The sequence below is a fragment of the Falco rusticolus genome, chromosome 9 (assembly GCF_015220075.1).
Source record: "Falco rusticolus isolate bFalRus1 chromosome 9, bFalRus1.pri, whole genome shotgun sequence".
In the NCBI taxonomy this organism is placed as follows: domain Eukaryota; kingdom Metazoa; phylum Chordata; class Aves; order Falconiformes; family Falconidae; genus Falco; species Falco rusticolus.
Genome location: NC_051195.1, coordinates 47,253,019 through 47,278,197, shown reverse-complemented (window position 1 = coordinate 47,278,197; position 25,179 = coordinate 47,253,019). Strand labels below are relative to the sequence as shown.

Genomic DNA, 25,179 nt, shown 5'->3' with positions numbered 1-25,179 from the left:
GACTCGGGTGAGGCCGCCATTGAGCGAGGTTGCGGCGGCCGCCCGCTCATTGGTCCGTCTCAAAGGGAGGTGGGGCTCGCTCTGAGGCGAGGCCCCGCCCCGCGGTCGGGGGCTGCCCGGGGAGCGGGAAGGGGACATGGCGGCGGGGGGGCTGCCGGCGGCGGGCCCGGCCGAGCCCAACCCTTTCTCCTTCCGCGAGTTCGTCCGCAGCAAGGCCCGGAGCGGCGAGACGGCGGGCGGCGCCCGCCAGGTAAGGCCTGGCTGGGGGCGCGGCTGGGCCCCGCCGCTCCCAGGCGCCTGCCTCAGCACCGCTCTCCCCTCCGCAGGCGGTGCGGCCCGGCCCCAGCCTCGGCCCCCTCTTGTTCCCGGATCTGGCGCCGCCCGGAGAGGCGGAAGACGATGAGGAGGAATGGGACGGGAGCTACCAGCCCTCGGCGGTGGAGCAGGCCCACCTCGCCGCCACGGGCCCCGCCTCGGCCTCCGCCGGCTCTTTCTGCGAGGGCGCGGGGCTGGCGGGCAGCGAGGAGCCGAACGGGGCTTCCCTGGGCGCGCCCCCGGGGCCGTGCTGCCACTCGCCACGGCAGCCCAGCTACGCGGAGGTAAGCACGGCGGCCGGGCTCCCGGGGCGGACACGCACGCCTCCGCCCGCTGGCAGGCCAGCTCCGGGCTGTGTGGCAGGTTGCTACAGGAGCAGGGGTGTCAGACCGTGCTGCCACCGAGGGCTACCGCGATGTGTGGCAGCGCATTGGAGCGGCTTGAGGAAGAGAAATAGGTCTGAAAAATAGCTCTGCAGTATGAGGCAGATCCAGGACCTTGTCTGTCCTACTGCTTTTGGCATGACCCAGGTGTCTTCCTCATGCTTTTGCCCCTTGAGGTCATGCTAATTTATAATTAACATTGTTTGATTAGCCCCATCTGCGCTGATTGTTTGGTGCTGCGTTTCTGTGCCTCACAGGGTTAGTGCTCTTAGATGGTTTCCAGATGGGAAAATAAGGTACAAAAGTAATCTTGAATGTAATGTAAAGTGCAAAACTTTCCATCACTAGAGTTAAAGCTCAACATTTTTTCTGGTACTGGTCTTGGAGCATTAGTAGTGTTATGAAACTATACCCTTGTTTCTAATGAGAATTTTTATTTTTTTTTAGCTAAAAGAAGAGAATGCCAGTTTGAGAAGCAAGATCAATAAGCTTCAGATTTTCTCTGAAAGTCAAGCAGACAAGTGCGTAAGCCACAGTATGGGGGAAAGTAACCACGTAAGCATGGAGTTGTCTTAGAAGAGGTGCTCACTGGAAACAGTCAACGTCTTTAAAGAAGAAAAATGTAGTTGAAATCTATGCTATTTACTAAAAAGCTGTAACAAACCTGGTTTTCTTATTGAAAAAGTCTTGGAAAGTAAGTAGAAAGATGACATTTCATGAGTGTGTTTGTGTGGCTTATGCTTCATGCAGTTTAGGTGGTTAGTGAAAATGAGGGTAGGGCTTGCCAGGATGATTTCATAAAGCTTGAGATTAGCAAAATAAGGAGTCTTAATCTCTTTCCTTTGAAGCAAGAAAAGTGTTTTTATTTTTGCTGGTGAGCAACTTGATATTGGAAGACTTAAATTTTCTGAGGTTAAACAATCTGGTGACTGATCTAGTGTGGCAATTTCTTAAGTTCCCATGTGAAGCCTCTGCTCCTCACAGTGAGGCAGCTGGTATTTCCACGGTGATGGGGTAACCATTTGTTTCAGAATTAACCTTATCTAGGCTGATTGTGAATGGCAGTGTTTCCTCTGCAGCCTTTCTACATTCCGCCATATGGTTTCCATTAATGCTATTGGATGTTGAACAAATAAATCCCCTCAGCCACAGCCTAGAAGTGTAGTTCTGTGGGAAGACATTTTTTTCCTTAAAGCATGAAAGAATTAGTTTCTTGATCCTTCCATAGAATTTTCTTCCTTAAGTATTTAATGTTGCAGGCACTTACTGTACATTGTCTCTTGTTTATTAAGGATGAGGAAGCTTGAAAAAAAGCTTGAGGAAAACAAAATTAAAGAAGAAAAAGAAGCGCAGGATTTGGAAGCAATGGTGCAGCACGTGGAACAGAATCTCCAGCTGATGACTGTAAGTGTTGGCATTTGCCATAGTATTAGAAGCTTGTTCGCAGTTGGAACTGAGTAGTTTCATTCCTTTTCCTTCCTCCTCTAGGAGAGTGAGGGAAGCTGAACCCGTGTGAGCACTGAATGGCTCTGACATGGGTTCAGACTTTTCCCTTATAACAGGACTGCATCCCACTCTAGAACTCCTTTTGTTACCTAGAATAAGGGAGGTCTTTGCATTAATACCATTTCTGGGTTCATCAATAACTTCAGCTGCTTTTTTGCAGCCTTCTGAAAACACCTATATGAGCTAAGAGCGGTTTTCTCTGCTTGCTTGTTTATACTGAGTAAGTTTTCCTCTTGTCCAAGAAAAAAAAATAATGCCCAAAAGTGATCGATGGCACTTGAAGATATCAGAAATAAAGAATGAGGAGGGGAGGAGACAGCTTATCAGACGTAACTGGGGGCACTATCCCCGTCTTGTAAAGCATTCAGAACATGAGGATTGTAACACAAACTGTATCACTTCCAAGTTAATGTGCTGGAATCATGTATTCCTGTGTAGCTCAAGCTGCCTGCTGTATCCTGAGCGCTGCTATGGTATAAATAATCTTCATTCCATTTCAGAAACGGGCTGTTAAAGCAGAAAACAGTGCTACAAAACTGAAACAGGAAAATGCACTACTTCAGGTATGAAGCAGCATTCTTAAGGTCTTGCTGAATGTACTGCAACTGAAAGCATACATCTTGAAATTGAGGCTGTGGAAAGGATATTGGAAAACTACGCCTCGCTTTTCCCAGTGAATGCTATAGAGGATGTTCTAGACTGGAACACTTCAGCTGTACACAGACTGTTAACTTTGTCTCTGGGACGTGTGGTACTTCACTCATGATTTTGCTGAAGTTTCATGCGGTGCTCAGATGCCGTTTGATACTGGGGACCTGTGAATGCTGTAACACAACAGGGCAGATGGGCGTTTAGCTGCAGGAGGGTGCCTGACAGGAGGAAGAGAAGCTCGAGAGAGATTACAGGTAGCTCAGCAGAGCCTGTGTGCAGTTGGTCACAGGTTGGCGTCAGGTAGCAGCGTCCGTTGCCACCATTGGAGTTGGAATGTGCTACTCCGCACTGGGTTGGTTCTGTGAAGCGAGCAGACCTGAGGGCTGCTGGCTCGCAGGCCATCGGGAAACGCTGCGTGCTGTTTTCAGTGTCGGGGAAGGCTTCCAAGTTGTTCTGTCAGACTGCTCTCTATTGATTAGTTGTACCTAATTAATTGCTGTGTGCATGTATTTGTTAATTGCTTTAGTTGTAAAGTATCTGTGGGAGTTTTGTGGTTGTCTTTCACATCAAGCTTTTGTTCCCTTCCTCCCTAGGTTCAGCTGAAGAATTACAAGATGGAGAATGAAGCCTTGAGGTTGGGCCAGTCAGCAAGTCTGGCCGTGGTGAAACAAAACGCAGACGTTGCCTTACAGAACCTTCTCACGGTCATAACCAACTCCCGGTCATCAATCAAGTGAGTTGTTCTAAGACAACTCTCCTAACGCTATCCCAGATCCTTGTCTAAATCCTGACATCACAGCCAAGCGTGGGGTTTTTTAGGATTGAAACTCAGGTTCTTGTATCCCGTATGCCAGATCAGCTAGTCCATATTCTTAGTTACATGCAATGTATTTTTCTCTTAAGTTCAAGTAATAAAAATAACTAGTATCTGTAAGTCTTTACTTTTTACTTAATGTACGACTGTGATACTTCGAAAGTCTCTTGTACTTCACTTCTCTAAGACCCTTACACTTCTTGGAAGTGAAGTCTTCATACAAACTGCTTCTTAGACAAATAACGCTGCATGGGTGGACACCACCAAAGCAGTGTCCGGCTACTTCGTCCTCTCCCCTTAGCCTCATGCCGTGTCTCTCCCGTTGCAGGCAGCTGGTCTCTGGCGCAGAATCCCTGCAGCTCGTCGCTGATCTCCTTAAATCAATAGACAGAATTTCTGAAGTGTCAGAAGACGGACAGTGACTCAAACAGAAAGTCACTTTCATGTGGAAACTGTGACTTCAAAGTTAATTTCTGATGTTCAGCCTCATCGTGGTGAAGCTGTTCATGCTGCTGCAGAACCCCGGCTTTTCCACCGCTACCCTGTGCAGCCGCTGGATCACAAAACCCGGAACGGACAAAAGTATGCCCCTTCTGCTAGGCTGGGACCACGGCCCCGTCCCCGAGCACCCCGGGCTGCGGCCGGGTCCCGCCTTGCTCTCCCCCTTAGGACGTTCCTTGCCAGGCGGGAAAAAGGGCTTGTGGGGACTTCGCGCAGCGCGGCGGGGCTGGGCCTTCAGAGGCGGTTTCGGGCCCTCGCCCCGGCCGCCGTGTCACGGTTTTGCGGAGCCATTAAAGCGGCGGAGGCGGCGCAGCAGGTGTGCGGTCGGTCGCTGCGGCAGCCGCGGGGCGGGAGCGGGGACCCGGGAGCGCCCTCCCGCCTGCCGCGTGCGCTGGACCCGCCCAGCAACCCGCGGCGCGCTCGATTGGCTGGGTAGCGTCACATGCGGGGGTCAGCTGATAGGGTGCCCAGTAGTGATTGGGCGGAGGGGAGGGGGCGGGGCCAGCGGACAGGCTGCGCGGCTGGGCCCGGGAGCCTGCGGCGCCGCCATGTCCCGCGGGCTGGGCCCGGCCGGGGCCTGCCGGCCCCCCGGCGTGGGGGTTGCGCTGTCCCCTGCGGCCCTTGACCTGGACGCGGAGCGGGAGAAGATCCGGCGGGAGATCGAGGAGCTGGAGCGGAGCCTGGAGCCCGGCGGAGCTAGCGCAGAGGTGACCGTGTTCGACTCCAGCCTCAGCTCTGGTACGGCGGGGCGCGGGCTCGCCTCTCTTCAGGCCCCCCCGGTGCTTCTGCTCCTGCCTCAGGTTGCTGCTCTGGCGCTTGAGATGCATGCCTGGCGTGACTGGAGACGAGCTGGCGTCGGTTTTGTGTTAACCCCACCATTTCTGCCAGGCGCTGCGCACAGACGGTGCTGGGGACGAATTTTGGAGGACTCGAGGCGAAACGCCTCCTCAAGGCTTGGCTTAGTAGGCCTGCTTGCGGGAGAAGCCTCGTACACCGTTGGGTTGCATATTTTCATGATTGAAACCCAGGGCAAGCTGGCAGAGGAGGTTGAGAGAGCCTTCACGCCTCCTGATGGAGGTTTCTAGTCACGGCAGGTGATAACCAGCTGACTCGTGAAACCTTACAGCTCACCAGATATTGTCAATAGTTAAATCACAGTCATTTCCATGCCGTCAGAACAGACAACATAAACTCTGTTGTGTGAGCCACTCCATGTTGCAGCCTGTCACTCCAAAAATTCATTTTTCAAAGCAGGAAGAGGGTGATGATATTCGGGCATCTGTACCTATAGTGGTTGTCACAGTCACTTCATCCACCTGTGTTTTGATCATGCAAGTCTGAATAACGTATGTCAAAAGTCTGTAGCCACACTGAATACAAAACCAAATAATGCTGGAGTGTGGGAGGGCTGTGGGGTGCTCACAAAGTTTATGGGTCCTGTTGGGCTGGAATGTTCACTTGACTGCATGCTCTGGAGCCTGTAATTTCCCATGATGTTTAGGACCAAGGTGCAGCTTGATTGTTGCTGTAGTTATTAAGAGCTGCTCTTTTTTTTCTTACTCTAGAACAAAAAAGTGCATACATGGAGTATAACTAAACGTCACTTTTACTTGACATTGTTAGTATCCCAAAACTATAGTGGTCACATCTGAGATACCACGCGGTGCTTTATTCTGTGTGCTTTAATTGAAAAGTCTTTGGTTTTGAAGCTTTCCTTTTTTTACCCCACTACAGTCAGCATTTTGATGTTTTTGTTGTCTAACAGATGATGGCGAAGATGACTCAGATTCTCATGCTGAAATGGTAACCATTTTCTCTGTAAGCATATTTGTCCATTTGTCTATTGAAGGGAGCAAGAGTAAGCGAGATTTCACTCTGTTCTGAGGGAATCTAGGCAGCTGACTTCGCTCTGTTGCTCAGGAAGGATTAATAGATCTTGAGCTTTAGTTATTCCTGCCCAGGACTTTGTTGTTCAAATGTAATAGACTTCTTCATGTGAAAACAAATGAGGGATCGGAGGCCTCACTGCTCTAGTGCTTGCTGATCTCTGTCACTGGAAACACACCCCCTTCTGGGGAGGTGACAGAGCAAGTGCATGTGAGAGAAATCCGCAGCTTGTGATCAAGAAATCTCTTATAGCTTTGTACCTGAAGAGTCCTGGGTTCGTACACGAGGGGATAATGACTTCTAAGGCATTTTACAGAACTGATTAGTTTTGATGTAATTTTAAACGTAATATTTTCTCAGACTTCGTATAAAAACATTTAGCAGAGAAACATCTTAACACCTGTACAATACAGGAAAAGGAGAAGCTAGTTTGTGAAGACAAATCTGCACCTGAAATGGTCAGCCATGCTTTGTGTCCAAAGTGTGTGGTAATAAATCATGTAAGGGAAGAATTGCCTCAGTAGAAGCACAAATTAGGAGGAAGTTTAAAGGGGTGGTTCTGAGATTTAACAGGTAAAAAAGCTCCAGTGTAAAGTACTACTGTTTTGCAGTTTATTTACAATTTTGCAGGTGATGGTACAAGACCAGCTGTTGGCAAGATTTGGAGTTGGGCATTGGTTCAAGCAGCAGGCTGAACTAGCTGAACTAGGGCGAAAGGGAGCTAGGTGAGGCTGGGAACTGCCTTCTGGGAATATTCAGGACAGCTGCCAGGGACAGACAGTTATTTGCTTCCAACAGTTTTGTAACATAATAGATGAGTTACAAAATTATGTTCCATACCTGCTTTTAAAGCAAGTATTTCTCCTCTCCCTCCCTCCCCCATTTGCTTCAAGGAAATAGAAAGAGAAGATGACAGCGACGATGATATTGAAGGTAGTCTGCCACAGGATCCGGAAACATGTCTGCAGATGAACCGTGTGTATCAGGAAGTTATCCAGGAAAAGATCGAAGAAGTTGAGCGTCTCATTGCACAAAACAAAGAACAGCAGGTGAGCTAACAGGAATAAAATGTTAATTCTGTGTGCTTTTCTGGGTTGTCATTTGCCAACCTTCCCCTGCCCCTAAAGCCCAATAAAACTTCCCAGGATGTTCCTAATCCATCACAGGTACCAGTGGAATCGGCTGCAGCAATCATAGTCCCTTATTCATGTGCTGGTGCAGTGCTCAGCTTGCTTGGCCACAAACCAGGTTCATTTTCTTTGTCGCAATTCAAATCAATTTCATTTGACTGGCCTTTCAGTTGGCTTATATGACTGATACTTCCATGATTTCTTACCACCAAAAATGCTACCACTAGGATATATTATATCTTATATTTTAGCTTCTTGTAGCAAGTTAGTATTTATTTTTTTTATCATCTGCAGTGTACTATACAAACTTAGGAAGTTCCAGATCCTGTCTTCAACATGTACACTGATTCAGAGTCTGGTGCTTCCAATTTGAGCCCTACCTGGGATGTTTGTGATGGCTTAGCCACTGCTCTCTGAAATTAGGAATTTGAAGGAAACACTGATACTGTTTAATTCTTGTGTTGCAGAAGGAAATTATGTGCGAGGTTGGTGGTCCAAAAGTAGCAAAGGCAGGAGATGGTAGAAGTCTACCAGCAAATATATTTTTGGGTCATTTTCTGAAGCCATATTTCAAGGATAAAACAACAGGAATTGTAAGTAAATATAACTAGGTTACGCACTGATATATCTTTCAATGATAGACTTAAATTGTAACAGCGTTAAAAATGTTATGTGTCAACTGTATAACTGTGGATGTCACTCCTCATTCTGAAACGTTTTTCTCACTTGTTGCTTCTTTACCCTCTTTTGGAAACGTTTGTTCAACCTGTATCTGGCTGTGACATCTGAAAGTGAGTTCTGAGGAGCGGCATTCCAGCCATGGGGCACTTGAACATTCTTGTTTTCAATTTAACTTTGTTTGCCTTCATCTCCACAATCCAATTCCATGCAGTTGTTTAAAGTACTACTTGAAATCTGATTGTTTTTGAAACTGAGTTTTCTGAGGGAAATGTCACTACTTTTTTCATTTTTTTTTTAAAGGGTCGCTAGCAAAAGGAGATCTTGCAATTTTGTTGTAGCTAAGATGTCAACTGTCATCATACATATGTTAATAAAACGTTCAAGCAATAACTGGTGATTTTTCTATTAAATCCTACCCAAGCTGGTAGTGCATTCTTAAGTAGGTACAAACAGGTGTATTACATGTCCCCATGTTCAAAATGCTTCTTTAACCAACCGTCAGCTGATCCGAGCAGGCCTGGCTCTGAGCTGAGGATGTGCTGTGTAACCATGGACAAACTTTTTAGCAGTATCTATTTGTATTTGTTTTCTTGTGTCTTCTGGTGTATCTGTGAGCTAGTGCTAATAGACGTAACTTAGCCATTTGAATGTGACAGTTTGCACAAGTTTGAGTTACCAGTCTTTTTTGTAGCAGTTCATGCTAGCGTTCTGAGGAGAAAGGGTAATTTTTCTGTGTATCTCACTCTTACAATTCATTAGGGCCCTCCTCCCAATGAAGATACCAAGGAAAGGGCAGCTCAGGGCATAAAATCCTTTGAACAACTGACTTCAACAAAATGTAAGTAACTCTGTGTGCTGTTCAGTGTTCTATAAGAGCTATAAAAAATGTATGTACTGATATTGTTAGTAGTGTCATCCCCCCTCTCGCCATTTGCAGTTAAATGTCAACACTTCTGATATTTCATACTTCACAAAAAAAGTAATACTTAAAAGTAAATGGGATGCTTTATAAATTGTTTCAGTGAGTGATTAGTGACTGTCGTCTTTCATTTGCATTTGTTTTGCTCCATCAACTCGTGTGAGTGCTCCAAAACCAAGTGAGGTTGTGCAAGGGTACTGCTCAGGTGAGAGGAGTTCAAGGGACACTTACAGCTCTGGATGGTTACAGACACCAGGGTGATGATCTGTACTGAGGTCTCCTTTCAGACATGACATTAGCAATTTAGGTGGGGAACTCTTTTTGAAGAGCTGGGGGATAATTTAACAGCGGCATTGAAAGCAGTGGATCTCTGTTTTTCTTGGCAGTGGTTTTGCACTAACGTCTGAATGTTCAATTACCTTGTTTGGTTTAGGGAAAAGCAGAGAGAAGACATTGTTGCAGAAATCAGTAGTAAGTGACAGCTTGCAGCGCCTGCTTCAGCCAAAGTTACTGAAGTAAGTACTGTGCAAATGTCATCTTTCTCCTGATGACAATGTTATATATGAAGATAGGAGAGGATATACGTGGAGATTCCACCTTCCTTCAGCAAGTTCTTGTAACTGCTTGCAGTTCAGTAAGGTTACAAAACACAGGAGAGGCTTTGGGTATCGCTGTTAGGCCTGGGACAGCCACTGTGTGATTTACACACAGTGTCCTGGTGCCCACAGGACAGAGGAAAACACTGTTGTAGATAGCAGCATCTTTCCTTCTTTGTTGACATCTATATTACCTGGGTGTGCATGGGGTCCAAAGGGTCTTGGACTGCAGTGTTCTGATCATAAGCAAGAGGTTACAGTGTGTGGGTTGGGTTCTAAATGCTTGATGGTTGTTTTACAGGTTATCTGGCAGGTGGAGAGGTTTTGGTTTGTATTGTGGCATTTTATAGCCATCTATTTCTTTCCATTACACAGTGGTATAATGTAAAATAGTCTACGGGGCTTGAAGCTGACATTATGATATGTAGCAAGTTATAATGATGCATCTAGCGAAAGATTTCTGTGCCTGGAGCTTGTGGTCTTTGTTGCTGTTGCAGCAACCATTGGTTCTCTCTGTAAATACCAAAATTATTAATTTGAGAACTGTTCTGGGTCAGTGATTTGCATTGAAGGGGCAAAAATAGGACGAGTGTGCCATGTGGGAAAACCTAGAAGAACAATGGTTTTGTGTAGTGTGGAAATAAACTTGAGGGAAAGAATTATACTGATGAGGAAATCATCTTTGCCATATGTCTTCTGTTGCCATTGACCTCATTCCTGTCTAGTCGTATTAAATAATGATAAAAATGTCTTTGAACAGGGTGAGTTACTGGAATCAGAAACTGGAGAAAGTCAAGACTGAAATGGAGAAACAGATCTTGGAAAAGCAAATCAAAGAAGTGGAGCGAGAAATAGAAGCAATTAAGTGAGAAGCATTCTTTTTATATTCTTGGTGAAAACAAAAGTCTGTTCTTGGAGTTCACCTCTTAAAAGTTTCCTCCTTCCCTGAACACTTCTAGATGTGACATTTGGAGAAACCTTTATTTGTGTTGGCTTGCAAAAGATTAAGTGCTGTTCAAACTCCGCAGAGCTGTCATCTCTACTAAGAATTGTGTTTTGGGTCTTGATACACAAATGTAGTATCTATACCAAATATAGAGGCACTGCTTTAAATAGTTCTTGACTTGGCAACAAAGAAGCAGAGAGTTCTGACATTTTTAGTAGTTCTGAGTTTTTGCTTCTTAGTATATCTAAAGCCATGTATTTTGATACTGCATTAATTGTTCCTCCTGCTAAACCAACATCTGTAGGGAACTCTTTCAAGAAGAAAAATTGTTTTGGGCAAAGTGACTATGTTAAAGAGCCTGATGCTTTTAGATAGTAAATGTTCAGTTCCTGTGGAAATCAGTAACAGGTGGAATATTTCCAACAGTCAGGAACAGGAGGAATAAGATGAAGTGAGATCAGGAAGACAAACTATTAAATTAACCATTTAATGTGGTTCTTTCTTTCTCTTTGTATCTTCTGCTTTAGCCAACTCCCAGAAGGTGACTTGATAGGAAACAGATTCGATGAGCATGACTGGGAGAAAATTTCAAACATCCATGTAAGTTGGGAGTTTTATTACGTCTGATGTCTGTGTCCCTTCTCTTTGAGAATTACCTGACCTGGTCTAGTTTGCATCTGCTGTTCCTAACATGTATTGCTCAAAGCTGGCTGTTATGTGATCTCAACTTCTTAAATTTGATGATTTAATTCTGGAAAACTTAGCAATAAGATGTACCTGGAATGCAAAATATATTCCTGTCTGCCCAGGTGTTTCAGACTCCAGCTACAAGACAAAAGAGTCTTTTTTTTTTTTTTTTTTACTTTTACTTTTACTTTTTTCCATTTCTTTTAGTTTGATGGACAACGTAGTTCCGAAGAACTGAAGAAGTTTTGGCAGAATTGGGAGCATCCAAGCATCAACAAAAAGGAATGGACTGAGGAGGAAATAGAGAGGCTAAAGAAGATAGCTGCTAAACATGGTTATCTGGACTGGCAGACTATAGCCCAGGAGTTGGGGGTAAGTTCTTCTGAGCTCAGAAACAAGAGGTGACAAGTTGGTTAATTCTGACTTAACTGTGCCTCATGTCAATTTTCAGAAAACATGTTAATGTTAATTCATTGCTTCTCAAAAAAACATTAATTAACATTCAAGAACAGTACCAAAAAAGTTCGGTACTTTAGCCTTTACCTCCTGCTTTTTGTCTTCATAAATAATCAGTTATCTGCGTACCTGTTTTCTTTGTATTAAGACAAACAGGACACCTTTCCAGTGCTTGCAGAAGTATCAAATCTACAACAAAGATTTGAAAAGGAAAGAATGGACCAGACGTGAAGATCAGATGCTTTTAGAGCTTGTTCAGGAGATGAGAGTAGGAAATCATATCCCATACAAGAAAAGTAAGTGACGTACAAGTGAAAATGCCTTCCATTCACCTGAGGGGATTTTGTATGGTTTTTAATTTTTTTTCATCCTCTCATGCTTATGCCTGTTAATGTCTTTGAGAGCACCCAGCCTGCTCTGATTCAGGAAATTAATGAATGAATTGTATTTCCTATGAATGTTTCCATTGCCAGGATAGTCATAGTTCTGTGTTTTCACCTTACTGTTGTAGACTGTGATGTAGGCGAGGCACAACAGTGCTGTGGCTCATCTGAAACCACGGATGTACTGATTTCTAAAAGCCTTTACTGGTGAGATGAATGAAAGAGGATGAGTGCATTTTCCCTCTCTTTCCTTGGTGGGAGCAGTGATACATGCCTTTCTTGTACCTACCTGGAATTTTCTTTGTATCAGCAAGAACTTACTGTCTCTTGGAACCTTTATCCGTCTTTTGGTTGCAATTGGCTGAGAGTTGTTAACAAGTACTGCCGGTTGTGTGAACTTTTGTTTTTGTAGCAAAATCATCAGAGTTCTCCCCTAGAAAGCCAGTATTCATTTAGGGCCAGCTCTTTTGGCAGTTTTCAGTGCTGTGCCCAGAAGCCTTTTCTTAGGGGGTCGCTACTGTGCCTTTGCTCCTCGGGAGTGTTGAGAGGCAGTGTGGCTAGTGAGGAGTAGAGTTAAGAGTAGTAACCAAGTTGCTCTTTCAATTCTTGCTGTGTAACATGTTTAAGTATTGAAGCTGAGATTAATATGCTGCTTCTGGCGAGCCACTGCTTGAAAATACTACAGTTACAATGTGAGTAAAGGAAGAAATGTTGTTTGCAACAGGCTTTAAAATACACCTTTGCATTTCTAGTTGCTTATTACATGGAAGGAAGAGATTCTGCTCAGCTGATTTACCGATGGACAAAAAGCGTGGACCCCAGTTTGAGGAAAGGACCCTGGACACCAGAGGAAGATGCTGTAAGCTCTGTTCTCTGATGCCTAGAATTGCAGGGTACAAAAAGTGGGAAGGTTAGACTGTTGTAATGGTGCATGGCTATATACATCTGAGCTCTAACAGTGGCGCAAAGGAATGTAAAACAGACCAAGGCAGGTAGTTTGCCAAGTCAAGAGGGCTTAGAAGCTCCTAAACGCTTCTGTTCAGAGATTTAGAATACAGTGGAAATGAGTACAACTGCTTCTGTCTCAGGCCTGTTAAGGTTATTACTGATGAGGATTTCAGCTCTTTCTTTGTTTGATTACCATAGTTGCTGTTGACTGCAGTTAAGAAGTATGGAGAGCGTGACTGGTATAAAATTCGGACAGAAGTGCCAGGGAGGAGCGATGCTCAGTGCAGAGATCGGTAAGTATGCTACATATAGTGGCTGTGCTTTCAAGTTTGTTACACAGAGCCAAGGTGCAACTTACTTTACAAATACGTTTGCTTTGCTTAAACCAGTATCACCTTAAGGGCTGTTTTGCTGAAGGGGTTATGGTCTAAATATAGTCTCTAATATTGTCTCCACATATCTCCTGTATCTGTAGTTACATAAGTCAAAAAGTTGAAATTGAGTTTACCAGAGAGAACAGTACATTGTTGACTGTGGCACGCCACTCCCTCAGCCTGTGGATTAGCAGAAGTTGGGGAGGATGTTGTTCAAAATGAAGCAAAGGGGTCATCAGATGTGAATGAGGGCATGTAGGGATGAAAGGTGTCATCCATATATTGATCATTTTCACAGATACACAGACTAGGCAGTGACTTCCAGTAACTGAACAGCAATAATGAGGTGCTGAGCAATTTTCAGCCTTGGACTCAACTTCAGGAAACTCAGAGTACAGTATGTCCTAATTTCAGTGACCCGTTTTACAGCTGCTTGTTGTAATCCTTAATCATGTGGCCTGATATTTTTGAGAACAAAGAGATTGTAGCTGTGCTGTATTGAGGGAGTAGGGCTAGGCTCCCTTAGAAAAACGAAAGATCTGGTAAGGAATGCTGGTTTTGTTCAGCCTTGGAGTAGGCAGTGACGATCAGAACTACAAGCAGGATTGAACGTTCCTCACTTTAATGTTTTCATTTTGAAGGTACTTAAAAGCTTTGCACTGTGATGTAAAGAAAGGCAAGTGGAGTTTAGAGGAAGAGGAGCAGCTAATTGAACTGGTTCAAAAGCATGGCCTGGGTAAGTGTTTCTGTGGCTTAACCTATAGAAGTTCAGAGAAGTGAATAGTAAAAAGGAATTTATCATTTAAGTTTTCTCCTCTTATTTTAAGCACCGTAGCTCATACTAGCAGGCTCTGCTTCATACTCATGATTGAGTATCCCTTACATTGTGCAGTTACTGAGGGATTGTGTAGTAAAGAGTTCTGTTAGCAGTGTCAGCACCGTGTCAGAGCTAGGACAATTTGGAAGGGCGAGTTCCCTTCGAAACAGCCTGCGAAAGAGAGCACTTATTTTCTCTAAGACAACTTTTCTTAGCAAATGGAAGTTTTTTAGCATTCCGTTTAAGCTTTCTTCTAAGCAGTCCTTTACTGCTCCAAGGGAGTGTGGAGTTCTGCTGGAGTTTTCATTTTTGATTCATTTTTCTAGTAGTGTCTAACTTAAGCTGAGTGTATCGTAGTGCAGAGTCTGATCGAAGACCACAAATGGGTATTAAGGTTTTGAGATCCATTTCTATAGTAACTCGTGTCTCTTATACAAGGAAATGTAGAATACGTGTATAATATTCTGCACTGAAAAGGCCTGTCGCTCAGTTTGTTGCATTAATAGGTATGTTCTACTCGGCATCATTTATAGGTCACTGGAGTAAAATAGCTTCTGAATTGCCACATCGGACTGGCTCCCAATGTCTGAGCAAGTGGAAACTTATGATTGGGTCTAAGGTATTGTGCAAAAATGCTGCTGTCATGGTTCCATCTCTTTAATTAGGATTCTCTAAACTAAAAGTGAGATCCTGTGAAATCAATACAAAAATTGACACTGATTTCACAGAAGGTTTTTGTCATGGATGTTCATGGTCTAATTTTTTGATGTGTTAAAGCAGCCTTTGTTCTGAGGGTCTGAAGTGAATTTGCTATATATTTGTAAATTATCTAGGATTTCTTTACTGCCTTGAAGTGCCTGCAAGGATGGGATGTACCTAGGTTTTCGAATTGCCAGTTTTGGTACCAGGGACTTGGAGAAATTCTGGCTGCTTAAGACAGTGTTAAAGATAGTCTTGTTTCCATGGCAAAGCACCTGCTCAAGGGCAGGGATCATGGAAACCCGAATGTGTCAAGATGGGGCACTGTACTTAGTTTGTACTTTCACGTGTACCACTTCTTAACACAAACTTATCTCTATCTGTAGCCTTTTTTTTTTGCATACGGAATCTAAACCAGTAAAAATCTGTGTCCAAAGGCAATTGTCAGTTGTACTGCATTTAGTTAATCGTAGCAGAAGTAAAGCAGAACTATCCATTTGGAAGCCACACCTTACTTGATAGGGGACTGCCCCATAAAACTTCATAACTTACTGATTTGAGAGATTTGCAAGTCAAGGGTGAACACTAGCTAAAACTTGTCTGTGCTTTTTTTCACTGAGAAGAAAAGATTTAGATCAAGAAAGCGCCGGCCTGTGGAAGACAGTTCCAGCTCTTCAGAGAGTAGCAGTGAAGACATAGAACTGGACTTAGCAGACAGTTCAGAGGAGGAGGAGGCACCAAGCAAGGAGGAGTCTGCATTTCCCAGCATTGATTTGTGGATACCGACACGGACAAATACACAGGAATCAAACCAGGGAAGATACCAAGCTCTATCCCTTTTCTCTGCTGTGAGTGCTGGTGCAAAGACCAGTTGCAGTGAAGTTCCAAGCACAACATGTGATGGAGACAAGGACAGGGTTGCCGATGAACCGTCAGAGTTGAACACCCTCCTGAGGGGCATTGCACGTCCACATTCAACGGATGTCATTGTGAAGAATCCAGTAGAAGTAATGAACAAGGTGAGAATCCTGGGATTCTCAGTCTGTTCTTGGTAGGATTGGAGCTTAGATCAGAAGCAACTGGAAGGTGCAGTTGCTGCAGTAAAGGGATTATGTGATAAGTACACGGCAAATACCTTTTTTGCGCATCTGTTGGCTGTTTTCTCGCTGTGCCGTTGGGGGGTGCTGTTGGAAACTGCACTGTGGGATTAAACAGAAATTTCTAGCACTGTTTCCCCATGCATTACCTAGAAAACAGCTGTATTCTTTCCACTTGGAATGTCACAGAAACAAAACTATTTTTAGATCTTCATAAAGCAGAATTGTACAGTGAACTGTGATGTGTCTGTGCTCTTGTGGCTAGGGTGTATTGGCTTACAGTTTGGAAGAGTTAAGTTGCTTATACATCTGTATCTGATTATGAGCTGGGTTTTCACCCCAGATCAGGTACTGAAACAGTACAAACCCTCCCAGCACATGTTTGCAAAAAGATACTCCTTAGCAAAATATTGTAAGTCTAAATTGCTAGTTAAGTTCCTGTAAGCAAAATTGTTCTGTCTTTTGCATTAAGAATTGCCTGTGTGCCTTAGACTTCAGGACCGATTGCACCTATGGCAAGTTTGTTAGTAACAGAAGTGGTGTGTTCTGGGGGTTATGGTATGCAAGGGTTGTAAGTGCTTATCTGGTCTAATCAGTCTTTAATTTTGATTACAGATAGAGCATTGTTTTACTAGTAGAAGTTGAGGGAAGAGTCAGCGGCTTTTCCAAACTGCCTCTTTTCCTTCCCTTGTACTATTAAGCCAAAAAGTGCAGAGAATCATCCAATAAATTATGACCTTCAGTGCAGGTTTTTCTAGATACTTCACCGAAAAGCTTTTATGAAATAAACATTTGGTATTGTCGTAATGCACAAGGGCTAAAAGATAAAGTAAATGTGTGCATATCGGGGCTGATTTCCTTCAATAAGATGCTTTGAACAGCAGGACTGTTGAAAACTTTTGTACCTTCTGTGTATAATCAGTGAAAGTTCTGTGAGATACTTTCTCTTTTATCTTTTCTTGTATGCTTTTATGTTAAGGCTTCTAGATGTGGAAAGCAAGTGCTACGGGTTACCCTGGACAATGTGAGAAGAGTGTTAAGACATAACACATGCTTTCAGAGGAAGCTTGTAAGTGCCTCTTCTGTCTTGTCTGCTCTTGTGATGTAAGCACTTCCAGGCTGTATTTAGGAAATGTTATTTGATAGAATAGCGTATCTTGTTGCACTGTAGTCCCAAGAGGAAAAGCTCATAATTTTTTTTTTTCATAACTGCCCCACAAGTAGTCTTTTTCTGGGGCTAATTATGGTAGAGCCTTCCTAACTGGAACTTTTAATTACGTATTTGTTTGTGCACAGCAGTTGAAGTTTCTAAAACCTTCTGCCACTGCTTTAACAAAAATATCTGGAGTTAGTACATCTGTTGGCCAGAAGCTTGAGGGGCTGCAGAACATCACAGAGAAAACTTATCGTCAAGAGAGAGAGCGTTTGAGAAGAATGAACCTTGACAGAAAGCTTCTCATGGCAGTGACACCTTGGGTGGGCAATGTGCTACTGCCTTGCACCTTGCAAACTGGGAAGATGGCTTTTCATCAGACAAAAGGTAGTGGTGACCCATCAGGGATAGTACTGTCCTACCTTTTTTCCCTACCTCCTGACATCTTGTAAGTAAATGCCCAGCTGATTTTGATGTTGGACTTTTTTCTAGCTGATTCCATTAAAGAAAAGATTAAGTCAATCAGTCTCACGAGCACTCCCCTGTTCACGCTTTTCATTCAGGTAGGTTTTACTGTCTTAATAGCATTATCTGCTTTCAAGCAGTGGTAATCTTTATTTCTGTATTTGATGCTTAAATAGATGGCTTATCTTTGTTTCTTTAAATAATCTAATTACTGAATTAATCTGACCTCATGGCTTGTATGATATTTTTCAAATAAATCCTTTTTCTGTAAGTGTGAAAACATCCCCAGAATCATGCATATGAAGCCTCTCCCATCCATCTTGTCATCAATCAAATTTTAATGAAATTCTCCTCTTGCAGCTCTTCCAGATTGATACCAATGGCTGTATGAAGATTATTCGTGAGAAGAGGCTAAGGCAGTCAGAGCTTCTTAGGGCTAATGCAGGAAGGCCTCAGCAGGTATTTTGCATGGTCTGTTTCTAAGCTTTTCCTCCTGAAGGCTTGACTAAAGTAGAGATTCTTAATTTTGTGGCCAGTGGTGTGCTGTTTGTACGTGTGTGTGTCACCAGTTTGTTTTGATTCAGAAGCATGATAAAATGCTGGCTGTGTGGCCACTTGTATGGGATGTTGGCAGATGTGGGTTTGATTCACATTTGCACTGTTCTGATTTTTTAATTTTTTAATTTTCAGATATCTCAGAAGTATAATTTAATATAATTTTTTTGGCAGGCTTCCCAAAATATGGAGACTTCTTCAGGTACCTACCAGAACATTTATTTTTATGATGTGCAAGATCTTTCACTTAATTCAACACTATTACATTAATGACCAATTTAACTGAAGGAGAACTTTTGGAACAAAACTACATTGTCATGCTCATTTTTGCTAGCTCTTGGATCTTTCAGTTATTGCCTAAATACGTTACCCTTTGGTAAGGACTGGAAAAAGTACTGAAGGGCTTGGGGACCAGTGGCACTGGGCCACCAGTTCTGTAGTCTGTCAGTGTTAATGCTCTTCTACAGCTATAGGTTGTAGTGAATGTGCTGGCACTGACCAAAACCCCAGTTCGTTGTTGTCGTCCTGGCTGGTGTGACATCCCCATGTGGTACTGACCAGTACAGTTCCTCCTGAGCGGGTTAAGGTGCTTTCTTAGCCCATCTGTGATTTCCTGGGGGAAAATTATGTGATTACTGAGCAAGTAGTAAGCTTGCTACATCAGTTACCTGCAGGATGTCAGGATGGGGCTTGATTAAACCATGACTATGGTGTTGTAGGAACTCTCACAAACAAGCATTTTGCTGCTTCCTGTGTGCAGGGTACTTGGTGCTTAATAGCTAAAGAATGACTTTTGAAAATACTGCTCGATCTTTTAATTTTTTCCTTTTTATTTTATTTCCCCTCCTCTATAGGCAATTCATCACAATCTTGTACTCAGAGGAACTCCCGAAGGGGCATACCAAGGAATGCTGTCAGGAGACCTGTAGCCTTAAAAGCAAGGGAGACTTCCACCGTTGCCTTTGAGAGCAGCGCCCCTGCCACACAGGGAGCTCTCCCAGCCCAAGTGCAAAGGCAGAAGCCTAAAACCGTCTCAGAATTACTCAGAGAGAAGCGGCTAAGAGAATCTCGGGCTAAGAAAGCTATGCAGAGGACAGTATTTGTTGCCCCACAGATGCTGGTTTCAGGGCCTCTCATAATCCAGCACTCACCACAGCAAATCATTCCTTCTGTGCAAGCAGGGAGCAATCCTGCAGCAGTCGGTTGTACAAGTAACCAAGTACAGTGTGCACCAGCTCCGTTGTCAGCATTTACTTCTGTTGCAGGTTCAACTTCTACCGCTATTGTGCTTGAAAACCATTCCTCATCAGTGCCAGAAACTGGGGAAAGTCCTGGTTCCTCACAAGGGACAGAACTACAATCCAATAAGGAACTAAAAGAGCAAGCTTTGGAAAGTAGCCCTGAAGGAGGGTTTTCTCCAGGCCTGACTCCAGCTGCAGCAGAGAAGGCCCCAAATCAGGGAGCCTGCAACAGTCAGGTCCTAGCTGGCAGCTCAGCTTCAGTAGTGTTGCAACCCCAAACTTTTGCGCCACATCAGATTACAGTGGTGCCTCTTGGCATTGAGTCTGGCTCCAACAAATTGTCTCTTTCCACACCAGTTACCTGTGAGCTGAATACCAGTGTGCCACAGCAGAGGCCAGTCAATCTATTGTCTGCTCTTGTAACTCCACAAACTGGTTCACATGTGATTCCCAACGGCATACTGCCTTTCACATGGGTCGTAACACCACAGGCTTTGCTCCCCACTGCTGTACAAACTATGGTGGGTGTTCCCCGAGGACTGCCAGCTGCTGCTGTGAGAAATCAGTGTCAGACAACTGTGACTTCCAATGGCAACGTCTCTAATTTAGGAGTGCCTCCTGTGCCAGCCAGAGCAAATCTGCCTCACCCCAGCAGCGCAGAGACAAAAGCACCAAGTGCCCAGTTAACAGAAGGAGTACCTTTGGGACAGACAGCTAACCATTCCACAATTCTCTTACCTGTCACCTCAGCAAATCCTGGTTGCACCACATCCAGCATTTCTTCTGCAACGCCTACGTGTTCAGACGGCTTCTCCAGGGCTTCCGACTCCTCTGCCGCTCAGACTGCTTCTCCAGCTGATGCACCAACCCTGCATGGTGTGCTCCTGCCCCAGACACTGCTACCTTCAAGCACTCAAGTGTCTGATTCCCAGAGTGTGTTGAGTCTCCCTACCTTGGGAAAGAGTCATGACTCCATCACAACAAACAAATCGTCTTCCAATCCAAGCATCACGAAAGAGGTTGCGCCCCAGCTGGGAGATCCAGTTCCTCATAACAATGTCCCAGGGACCTCTGACTGCTTTGCTGCGCAAGCATTGAAAAAGAGACCTATTGCCTCGAAACCACTGGCTGCACAGCCTGCTGAAAGTCCACCCCAGCCAACCACTTCCAGTGCAGAAAAGAATCTACTTGACTTTAGCCTGATTTCCCTTGAAGATGAAGGGCTAGTGAAGGAGTGGCTGAATGGGAAAAAAGGTGTCCAGGTACCATTGCTCCAAACCAGATTGCCTTATTTGCCACCTTTTTTGTGCAACTTAAAAACCCTCTCAAAGCTACTTCTGCAGAAAGCAGCTCTAGAAGAGCAAGCGGCATGTCTTCTGCCTTCTGATGCCAGTCAGGGTGAGGGCACTGGGGTTGATTTGCATGCTATTGGAGAACTGGTGCAGCAGAAACTCGGCAATAACCCTGCTTACCTCCTACTGAAAGCTAGATTCCTAGCAGCCTTTACACTCCCAGCTCTTCTAGCAACTCTGCCTCCTCCAAAAGTGACGACGACTCTGTCAGCCAGCAGGAAGCAATATGATGAGAGTGATGAAGAGGAGTGGCAGAGTGAGAAGGAAGTGTCTGAGGAAGAGAGTTGTGGGCATGAATTAACAGGGGTACCGTTGGATCAGGTGGTTGGTGATCAGCCTGGAGATAAAGATGCTGATTTACTAATTCAGGTAAAACAGAGGTGCTGAGAGCTAAAAGGAGGTTACTGCCAGCTAAATGTTGCGCTGGAATCCAGGGTGAAAACCACCACTGCTCTTAAGTGTAGCAGAAATTTGGTCCTTTGAATAAGCGTAGTTTTGCAGCTGATAAAAGGAAAAGCTTTCTTGCTGAGCTGGGAGCCTTTAGTCCTCACAAGGGTGAAAGTGCGTATTGTGGAGCACATTGAACTTGACATGATACCTGCTTCTGGGCACTATCAAAGCTTCCTTCCTCTTACAGTTTATAATCTGCTACACTGACTTTTGTATTTTTTAAATTGGGCCCTTTTTTTTCATTGTGCGTGCTTCCTTTAAACCCCATTAATATCAGGGGAATTGTGTATGTTGCCATTTGAGGTCGTCGTCTCAAATTTTTTTATATGACTACAGGTTCTTAGAGTATATAGATCGATGTAAGCCATAATGTCAACCTAAAATCAGGCTCTGATTTTTAAGCTAAATTCTTCACTGCCCAGCACTGTTTCTTACAGAACATGCTGGGAGTTGTGTAGCTCAAACTTGCATTTCAGTTCACTGTGGCTCCAAAATAAACAAAACACTAATGAAGATGAGTAAACAAGGTAAACAGCTGTTTCTACAGAAATATGGCAAATCTGCCTAAAACTCAGAGCTTTCCCATAGTAAAAGCCAGCAATTATCTTCCTGTTCTGGCTCTGACTTTTGGGTCTGGGCCAAGTTCAGTGTAGTTTGAACTGTGAGCAGTCCAAAAGTCACCAGCAGTTCTTCACTGCCTGATAGCCTTGCTGACAGCCTCTGTCCTGTGTCATCTTCCACCACACTCCTTCCTGTTCTTTTTATTAACATTATACCCAGGTGGTTTGCCTGGTGTTTTTAATGAAAAGTTTGTGGTAGGGGTATGCCTTACAAGGAATGAAAAGTTTGTTTTGATTACGTTGTTTGGGGCACTGTCTGGCTCCTGGAGAAAGCTAAAGCATCACTTGTGGCGGGTGTACAACCCTCTCTTAACAAATGTGCGTACAACCTCTGCAATGAACAGTTTTGCCCAGACACAAACTGCAGCAGGAGTCGCTCGAGTTTGGTAGTGGTAGCAGAAGCAGAAAGAAATGCCAGTGTTGGCTGAAGGTTTTGCTCTGAAAATTTTGGGATGTTTTGTGATTGTTGTGACATTGGTAATAGAATGTTGCTGTCCCATGCTTAGTTTTGAAGGTATGTGGAAGACTATTTTGAAATCTTGCTGAGCTCCCTGAAATAAAAAGGTGACTGAAGGGCTTCTTTTGCAGTTATGCTAGCTCTCATGGTACTGATGGTCTCTTCTGGTTATGTTGTAGGACATGGGATCTGAGGAGAATGCTGCACAATCTGTCTTGGACTCCTGCAGTGCTGCGGCTGATGCCAGTGCTCCTCAAATCAGGAGAAGTACCCGCTTCAGGAAAAGGAGGAGAATGTGAGGAGGAAATATGTTAGTGGCTACTCGGTGAATCTTGTTATTTCTTGCCTGAGAAGAGAACCTGAGATGCATTTGTCTGTGGTACAGCTTAGACAATGAATTGTGACCCTAGGAAAGGACTGATATTATCTCTACTTTTGTTTCCTTAGGGCACTGAGTTCTACAATCACCCATTAATCATAGACTAAGGGGGAGGGAAAGTTGATGTCTCCATGATAAACTTATGTAAAAAAGTCATAAAGTTCAAACATGTGGCAGCCTTTTAGTCCATGCTACTGCCTGCTAGCATTATACCTAGTTGGTAGAATTTATGAGTTCTTGGCTTGGCTACTAAAATGAGACTAGTAGAGGGTCATAATTTGTGGGACAGGAAAGCCTGGGCAGCTACTGCTGAAGAGAGGGTTTGTGTGAGAGAATGCTAAACACGCAGCAGAAGCTGAAGTAAATCCTTGCTGCAGGTTCCAGCAAGCTGGTGGTAAGATGTCCTTGCTCGGAGTTGTCAGGCAATCCTCTAGATCCCGAGCAGGTAGTAGCGTAGTGTAGTCTTTGTGTAGTCCCCTCTGTAGCCTGGCTTGTGAGTCTTGAAGTCAAGAATAGTGTTAAAAGCTGGTGGGAAGCTGGGGCTTAAGACCAGTGGCTACTTCACTGGAGTTTGTCTTTAAGGCTACATCCTTGGTATGATGTCTTAATACCTGTTGAGGCTTTTGATGAAATAGACTAAATGAACGTGAATGGGGTTTGATTTGTATGGTTGTCAGATGAGACTGTTTGGGTTTTTCTTTAAAATTGTTTTTAGAAACTCCAGAAGGGCAGCTTCCCTATAAAAATGCTGTGACTAATAGGAGTTATTTGTGCTTTGTTACAGGAGTCACTAATGAGATCTGCCCTCCTACGCGGCAGTAGGAGATGCTCTTTGCACTATTCACTTTTAATACTTCCAACAAACTGATAGATGGACCTGGGGAAGAGAGGAAAATGGCTGAACTGGTTTTCCCATTGCCTAACAAAGTCTGCATCTTGAGACAAGGTGCAAGAACATAAAAAGGCTGGAGGAAAGTCCTTCAGGCATAGACCAGTTCTGTTCTCTTTCAAACTAGCACCTGCCATAGATGCTGAGGGGAAAGATTGCTGGAGGTCTGGGGAAACAAGCAACGATGGTTATTTATTTCCTTTTTATGTTAGCCCCTATTTATGTGAATGTTTATCCATATTCAGAATATGTTGTTCATTGGGTGTTTTTTTTAGTGCTGTGACAGTGGTTTTGCTTGATAGCTAACTGACTGAATACTGCTGAATAAGCAGCAGACCAATTTTGTATCAAAATGAGTCTTGAGTATTTGTTGAAATACAGATGTTTTATTTTTCTCACTTAAAAATTACTGATGTATTCTGTGTGTTTTTTTCCGGTAAATAGTGCTTTTAATAATGTGTGTATGAATGTGATTGCTAATGAGAAAAATGAAGTTTGCAAGCTGCATGAAAACCAGGGAGAATGTGGCAAATGAATATGCGTGTGGCTAAAACTGCAGGAGTGAATTAGGCCTGGAGTCTTTCTTGATTCTTCCACAGCCTGCCCCATAGAGGCGTTGGGAAATCACTTAACAAAAACTTGTTTCTTCATTCATAAAACAGCAATTTCTGTCTTAGAGAGGTGCAAGGCTAGCTGAGTCAAAGCTGATAAAATCTAGTGGGAAAGTGCTGCAGAAAGCTTCACTCCACTGCACTGGCTAAGCTTCCCGAGTGTAGCGGTGAGTTAAGAGCGCTGTGAGTTGCAGCTCTTCTGTGAGGGCAAGAAGAGTTCTTGTTAGGCAGAGCTGGGGTCAGGGAGATAGTGGGTACCAATGTTACTGTAATTCAGTGTCAAGACATTACGGAGCAAAGGGAATGGTTTTGAAGTGGCTTTCCTCTTTCAGTGTACTCAGTTTTCCATAAGCCAGCATAGATAACATTTTTCCAAGAAATCCAGGTGTGGCAGAAGCTGTGCCATACAGTTCTGTGTGTGATTCACCACAAGGCTGTTACTGTGAGGCATTGGTAGTAAACGTGATCTGCGCTCTGAATGATTGTTGTCCTTTGCAAGTGCTGCTCAAGTGATGCCCCTGTAATCTTACTGCTTGTGGAAAAACTTTGTATAGCTGTCTTTGTTCTTTTTCAGGATTAAACTGATCTTTTACCGTAGAACAAAAACCCCTGAGGCTACATTGGTCAATTAGCAGACATTCAGATTACCTTTAGCAAGGGCACAGCTAATAGAGGTACTGCATCTTTTTTTAGTGTAAAGCTAATTTAATGCCTAACAAGAAGCACAGGCTTAAAGAATCTCTGAGCATCTTTGCCCCACTCCTAATGATAACATGAAGAAACTCTCCAAAACTTAGAAAGCAGAACAAAGAGTAGAGTGGGAAGCTAATAGGAAAATGTGTCATGCTGCCATGGTATCAGAGCGTGTATGTTCTCAAGACTTTTAAAACAGACTGTTAGTGAGTTCTTGTTGCAGCTACAGTTCTAGGACTGTGGGAAGGTGGGGAGGCAGTCAAAGGTATGATGTTGATGCTTAACATCATTACAATGCTGCTTGCTGTGCTGCTTCTTTAATTACTGTTAGAGCCACAGCCTGTAATTTGAGAATCGTGGGTTATGTTCCTTGCCTTGCCAAGACTTGACTCCTTTTCCTTCAAAATACTGAATTGTCATAATCATGCTTGAAGCTTAAGGACATCCAAAATTAGAGGCATCGTTATAGAAATCATCCTTTTCAGCTGAACTCTAAACCAATAGAGTTCTTGCTGCCACCTGCT

The 25,179-nt window shown here is 44.0% G+C and overlaps 2 protein-coding genes across 8 annotated transcripts; both read left to right on the top strand.

The window, feature by feature from the left end:
* Positions 1 to 75: 75 nt before the first annotated feature.
* On the top strand, positions 76 to 4,482 carry ENTR1 (endosome associated trafficking regulator 1). Of its 2 annotated transcripts, XM_037399700.1 has the most exons (7): positions 78 to 250; positions 327 to 599; positions 1,146 to 1,219; positions 1,991 to 2,102; positions 2,705 to 2,767; positions 3,449 to 3,588; positions 3,998 to 4,482. In XM_037399700.1, exons 1-7 carry the CDS (start codon positions 137 to 139, stop codon positions 4,089 to 4,091), a joined length of 870 nt encoding a protein of 289 aa, XP_037255597.1. In that variant the 5' UTR covers positions 78 to 136; the 3' UTR covers positions 4,092 to 4,482. The 2 variants fall into 2 exon arrangements, with proteins under 2 accessions (XP_037255598.1, XP_037255597.1); XM_037399701.1 differs by lacking the exon at positions 2,705 to 2,767 and having other exon boundaries at positions 76 to 250.
* SNAPC4 (small nuclear RNA activating complex polypeptide 4) lies at positions 4,117 to 23,760 on the top strand. 6 transcript variants are annotated; one of them, XM_037399697.1, is made up of 23 exons: positions 4,117 to 4,908; positions 5,936 to 5,973; positions 6,951 to 7,106; positions 7,655 to 7,780; positions 8,628 to 8,706; positions 9,221 to 9,302; positions 10,144 to 10,248; positions 10,857 to 10,929; positions 11,224 to 11,388; positions 11,621 to 11,768; positions 12,608 to 12,714; positions 13,002 to 13,096; positions 13,819 to 13,913; positions 14,528 to 14,613; positions 15,317 to 15,712; positions 16,770 to 16,859; positions 17,087 to 17,330; positions 17,436 to 17,506; positions 17,769 to 17,867; positions 18,138 to 18,165; positions 18,818 to 20,925; positions 22,263 to 22,378; positions 23,247 to 23,760. In XM_037399697.1, the coding sequence occupies exons 1-23, from the start codon at positions 4,146 to 4,148 to the stop codon at positions 23,254 to 23,256; spliced, it is 5,280 nt and encodes a 1,759-aa protein (XP_037255594.1). In that variant the 5' UTR covers positions 4,117 to 4,145; the 3' UTR covers positions 23,257 to 23,760. The 6 variants fall into 6 exon arrangements, with proteins under 6 accessions (XP_037255594.1, XP_037255592.1, XP_037255591.1 ...); XM_037399695.1 differs by having other exon boundaries at positions 5,936 to 5,988; positions 17,090 to 17,330; XM_037399694.1 differs by having other exon boundaries at positions 5,936 to 5,988.
* Positions 23,761 to 25,179: the final 1,419 nt, after the last annotated feature.

Bases quoted from the DNA above. Each gene is read 5' to 3' on its own strand.
- ENTR1 (XM_037399700.1), top strand. From the start codon at position 137: ATGGCGGCGGGGGGGCTGCCGGCGGCGGGCCCGGCCGAGCCCAACCCT. The intron at 1,220-1,990 runs GTGCGTAAGCCA...TTGTTTATTAAG, and splicing joins TCTGAAAGTCAAGCAGACAA to GATGAGGAAGCTTGAAAAAA. The intron at 2,103-2,704 runs GTAAGTGTTGGC...ATTCCATTTCAG, and splicing joins AGAATCTCCAGCTGATGACT to AAACGGGCTGTTAAAGCAGA.
- SNAPC4 (XM_037399694.1), top strand. From the start codon at position 4,146: ATGTTCAGCCTCATCGTGGTGAAGCTGTTCATGCTGCTGCAGAACCCC. The intron at 10,249-10,856 runs GTGAGAAGCATT...CTTCTGCTTTAG, and splicing joins CGAGAAATAGAAGCAATTAA to CCAACTCCCAGAAGGTGACT. The intron at 12,715-13,001 runs GTAAGCTCTGTT...TGATTACCATAG, and splicing joins GGACACCAGAGGAAGATGCT to TTGCTGTTGACTGCAGTTAA.